The 5,000-nt window shown below is 38.4% G+C and overlaps 2 protein-coding genes across 3 annotated transcripts in view; one reads left to right on the plus strand and one right to left on the minus strand.

Annotated features, from left to right (window-relative positions):
- LOC138044955 (NLR family CARD domain-containing protein 3-like) overlaps positions 1 to 5,000 on the minus strand; it is a 383,130-nt gene that overhangs the window by 263,600 nt on the left and 114,530 nt on the right. The window lies entirely within an intron of this gene.
- Positions 1 to 5,000, plus strand: part of LOC138047049 (uncharacterized) — a 27,729-nt gene that overhangs the window by 19,802 nt on the left and 2,927 nt on the right. Inside the window, exons 3-4 of one of the 2 annotated variants that reach the window (XM_068893738.1) lie at positions 2 to 233; positions 4,333 to 4,386. In XM_068893738.1, coding sequence (XP_068749839.1) covers positions 2 to 233; positions 4,333 to 4,386 — 286 coding nt within the window. Of the gene's footprint in view, position 1; positions 234 to 4,332 lie in introns of both variants that reach the window. The other variant, XM_068893737.1, reaches the window with a different exon arrangement.

Raw genomic sequence — 5,000 nt, forward strand, 5'->3', positions numbered from 1 at the left:
GGTATACGAGGCAAAAGGAAAACACTTTGAGATCTCAGATGAGGAGATGGCTTTTTTGGAAATGAATGCAGCCAAAGTGGATCGTGGGTTAGAGGCATGTAAGAAGTATCTGGACGAGGCCCAGAACGAAATCAACAAGCTGGAGTCGGACATAGCTTTGGAAATGGAAGCCTATGACATGAAAGTTAAAGCCGTATCTTATGGAATTGGGGTGGTGCTGATGATTGGTGCAGGTGCGCTGATGATTTTTTGGACAATATATGTAAAAAAAAATCGTAGGTGGCCCCAATTTAGCTTCGAGGCATGATTTTCTGGAACATTATCACATTAACCGATGTATAAGCAAAAATGGATTAGGAGAGAACCAGTACATGAGTTACTGAGAAAAACTTCTAAATTTGATAGTTAGCAATAATTTCATCCAACAGTCGGGTATTGATTCCATAAGATGGCTGGGAGGTGGTTTTCATTTAAGCACACCGATCATGACCGATTGCTGAAGTTTTCAGTTTTGCAGTAATCGTAGCGGTCATACGGAAACTAGCCCTAAAAAAAACGACTGACAGCAAGTCTCCGCGAGCTTGTTATACTCCCGTCACCTCCCAAAGCCCTAACGCGGCTTGTTACTCCTAAAGTGTAATTGCGATGACAAATTCCTCAATTTACATATTCAATGTTTTCAACACTGCCCGAATAAATGCTTGCACGATGAGAATTTTTGGAAAAATTGCCTCTCTGCTTAAAGCAAGACATGGCACGGGGCCGATACTCAAAACTCAAAGACATCGTCGGTGGCAACGCTCTCAGTGTTAAAATGATTCCTTTAGAAGGTATAATTTTTAAGTCAGTTATTTAACATACTTTTTAGCCTATGGCATGTTGTTCCTTCTAGCTGGATTAAAAACTGGGTACTATTCTCTATTTTCCAGTTACCCATAATTCACTCAGTTTGCCCCCCAAATTTTGCATGAACTATTGTTGTGAAATGCTGTTGGGAATATGCAGAACTCCCAAGAGCATTTCACAACAATAGTTTGTGCAAAATTTGAGAGGCAAACAGAGTGAATTATGGGCAATTGGAAAATTTGAGAATGTCAAAAATTACTTGAAAGTGATTGCCTTGGGAAACTCAACAAAACTATCATGGCTTCAAAACATAACTTCAAGGCACCTTTTGGTATTATTTTAAGCAATTTTATCAAAACAGTGCCTAACTGTGGGCCAATTTAGCATTATTACTGAAAAGGTATCTCTTGAAATGTTTTTTGCGATTTACTCGTAATCCAACATAGATATTTTTCTGTTCTTGTATTTTCTACTTGCCATGGCACCAAAGTTTAAGATGATTGGTATTAACCTTTTTATATTACACCTGACTCGTGCAAAATTCATATTTTAACGATTTTCAATGTTTATGTTTATCGTTTCCATGGAAATATTCAACCATTGCCAATCACCGATAATTATAACAATATTCATGAAAAAATTACTCGATTCTGATTGGCTGATTGGCAGTTCTGGACAGGTTTGTGTCACATTCAGGATTAATTCCGTGGGATGCCTGTGGCACCCACGGTAAAAATTAGGCTGAGTTTCTTTTACTTCGTATCCGCAACTGTGCATACCCCACGGATATTGCATTAATCTGCGATAGGGTGCCTTTACATTTATTACCTCCAGTAAGTCCAAACTTCCCTATCCCGAGGAGAACTCATATTCTTTCCCAACCTTCACAATTATTTGCGAGCGCGTTAGACCACTCGGCCACCGTAACACACTTCCGGTAATCTTGATGAAAGCAAAGATTTAGTGTGGAATCTTTCCGCCCGCCATGATTGATTCAGTATTAAACTATTCGATAAAGTGGACAGGTGCTTTTTCTTTGAGAATGGCAAGCTTAAAAGGTAAGGATAATATTCTACGTTATTTCTAGATCTTGCCTCGTACTTGTGTGTACCACTGTGAACAATGTGATCTTTGTGTTAAATTGTCGAACTTTATAACACTTGAAAGAAAAAAAGGAAACTAACAAACACCCGATGTCTTGCCGTCATTTTGTCACAGGTGCATCCTTTGTTTCGTGAGTTGTCAGTATTAAACACGCAAGGTAACTTGATCACAGGCGGTCGCTAAAATCGATGTCACTTTCGATTTTGCGATTTTACTTGTACGACCAAAAGTACGATAGAAAAATTGAACTCTAATTGAACGTAACAAAAATCTCCCGAAATGTTTTTCGCTGATGGCAAATTGTTTTATTCTCGATCGACACTTCCTAGAAGTTCCTTCTGCTCTCCTTAAAAACTACAAATTAATATTTACATACTTTTGCGTCAATATTTGTTTTGCATAAAGCAGGCTAGCAAAATCTGTACCTTGCTTAGTTCGCATTTCTGAGCGTTAAAATAGAATTTTTGGTCGTATGTTCCTGTCCATAAGTCGCATATTTTGACTCCCCCCATCCAGATACTAACCCCGCTGGAAAGGGTTTAACTTTAGAAACATTGGTCTTGGAAAGCTATCAGCAGTTCAGAGTGCACGCTTAAGCTTGTTGTGAAAAAAATTAAAGAAGTTGTAAATGATCAACATGTCAGCCTTGAAGCCAGTTCAAGTGTAGAATCATGTCGAACGTTTGTAGTTTCTGAGAACTATTTACTACTTGTAGCTTTTGTTGAGTTTTGAATCGATGATAGAGAGAGTTTTGGCGATCTCAACCCGGACTGGACTACTGGATTTAACCTTTTTTCTTAACGAGATTTCAAGTTATTGTGGAACGTTTGGTACCAAGTTACTCTAATACTGAAATCAAGATTATGGAATTGTAAAATTAGAACTTTGGACTGGACTAGAGAACACGCAATTACGGAATTTTTAGATTTTTGAGCATTGAGAGAGTAGAGTACAGATGTTGTCTTCTTGTCTTCGCCATGGCAGATTTAAACAGTTTGCAAGGAACTAAACCAGGATTACGGAACCGGACTTCGAATGCAGGGCCCGGTTGTTCGAAAGCCGATTATGTTTTCAACTTTTTGGTGACAGTTTCCTTTGCTTATTTTTGTTTTTCAAGATTGAATATCAGCCTTGAACAGCATTTGGGAGTAGAGAATAAAACTCGTTTTGAAACTTGGATTTTGAACAACTGGCCCAGGATGATAAGTTGTTGAACTGTGATTTGTAATAAGTTTTTCGGATGATTTAAGGCCGATCTTGTCATTTTTGGATGAATGGAGTTAAGGAAGCAGATAAAACTGCAGGATTTGAATAAACTCTCCTTCCAAAAAATAAATAAATAAAAAATCCCGTATCCTGATAACCTGCTAATAGGGCTTCGTTGTTTGCATTTGCAAATTTAGTAACATTAATAACGAGTTTTTACAACAAACAACTTCAAGTTATATTACCGATTTATCTTTCTGGTAACCTCTCGCCATTTTCCGAAGTTTACCTGTACTTGATGTTGACTGTAACTGGACAATTTGTGTTAACTGTTTGCGCATTCCACGGATACTCCCATGTAGGCGTCTTGTTCATAATTACTTTGGAACAGTGCCTACTTCTGTTAGTGCGCACACGTTAACCAGGCATGGTTTAAACGCCAAGTGCGTGCTAGGGTTGGAACTGGGGTAATCAACAGGCCCCAGCTGTTCAAACGATGGATAGCGCTATCCGCCGGATAAATCACTATCCAGTGGATAACTCAATTGGCTTTGCTAGTGTTTATCCGCTGGATAGTGATTTATCCGCTGGATAGCATTATCCACCTTTTGAACAACTGAGGCCAAATTTACTACTGACTCTAACTCAGCAAAACTTTCCTACCATGATAAAGTTCCGTTTAATGAACCTTTACAAAACCAGGAACACAGGAAGAGCAGCATATCACTAACCACTAACTGTTAACTGCATGCTACCCCCTACTTTTTATCTTATTAAATTGAAGTGGCAAGCCTATTCAGCACCTGATTAGTTTCTGGTTGTGTGGAAAAGCTATTCAGACAATATTTTCGAGAAACCAGAGGAGAGAGGTCTGTCAGGAAGGCTACTGGTGCTGTTGCGACGATTTTGTCATGAAAATCGTACCAGAGGTAGTTTTTATGTTACCATTTGCTAAGTATTTAGGAAGATCTTCATACATATTTTTGTATTTATATAAAGGCGAATTCAAAACATCTGTGAAGAAATAATTTGCTGACATCAGCATTTTTATTGTGAAAATGGATTCCCATTAGCCGTTCGTGAGATCGTCTTTTTCCATATAATCCTGATTCGGGAAAAGTACCTTTGTATTTAGTAGGGACCATCCTTAATTCTCGTTTTTCATTGCTTTACTAGCCTACTTCATCCCCAAGGCCACCCTAAAGGAACTTGCCGAGGACCTTAAGAAAGGTGGGTTGCTATCAGATGGCGCTGAGTTAGCAGTGAATTGCTTTCGCGTTAGCTACTCAGTTATTATACAGGAGCACAAAAAATCGTTTACGCCTCATCTTGAAAATCTGAAAGAAGAATTGGGGAAAGTAAAAACTGAATACGAAATAAATAAAAGTGATTTTGAGAAATATGTGACTAAAAATATGGAGGCGACGCATTAGAGGATCATGTGATCTTAACGTCATATTAGAAGCAAAAAAGGTCTTAAACATTAGGCTGCTGGGTAGAAAAACTATCGCAAATTGTATTTCATAACGTGAAAATGAAGTCTCCATCTCTGGTATTGGTGCATACTTAATACGCATGCACCTTACATTGGCTCGCTTTCAGTCAGTGAGGCTCCAGCTAGGGTTTAAATTGCTCACACCGATAACAAATCGTCACGTGAAAATAAGGCAATCTGTAGTAGGCAGTACACAATTTTTGGAGATTTCATTGATAATATGTAGAATACTCTCGTTAACTTTTTCAGTGCGTTACGGGCCTTACATGTTCATTAAATTGGCTTTGATGGCATTTAAAGCCGTTTACTTTGGACGCGTAGTTGAATGTCTTTCATTGGTGCGAACAAT

Source organism: Montipora capricornis, chromosome 4, assembly GCF_036669925.1.
Source record: "Montipora capricornis isolate CH-2021 chromosome 4, ASM3666992v2, whole genome shotgun sequence".
NCBI lineage: Eukaryota > Metazoa > Cnidaria > Anthozoa > Scleractinia > Acroporidae > Montipora > Montipora capricornis.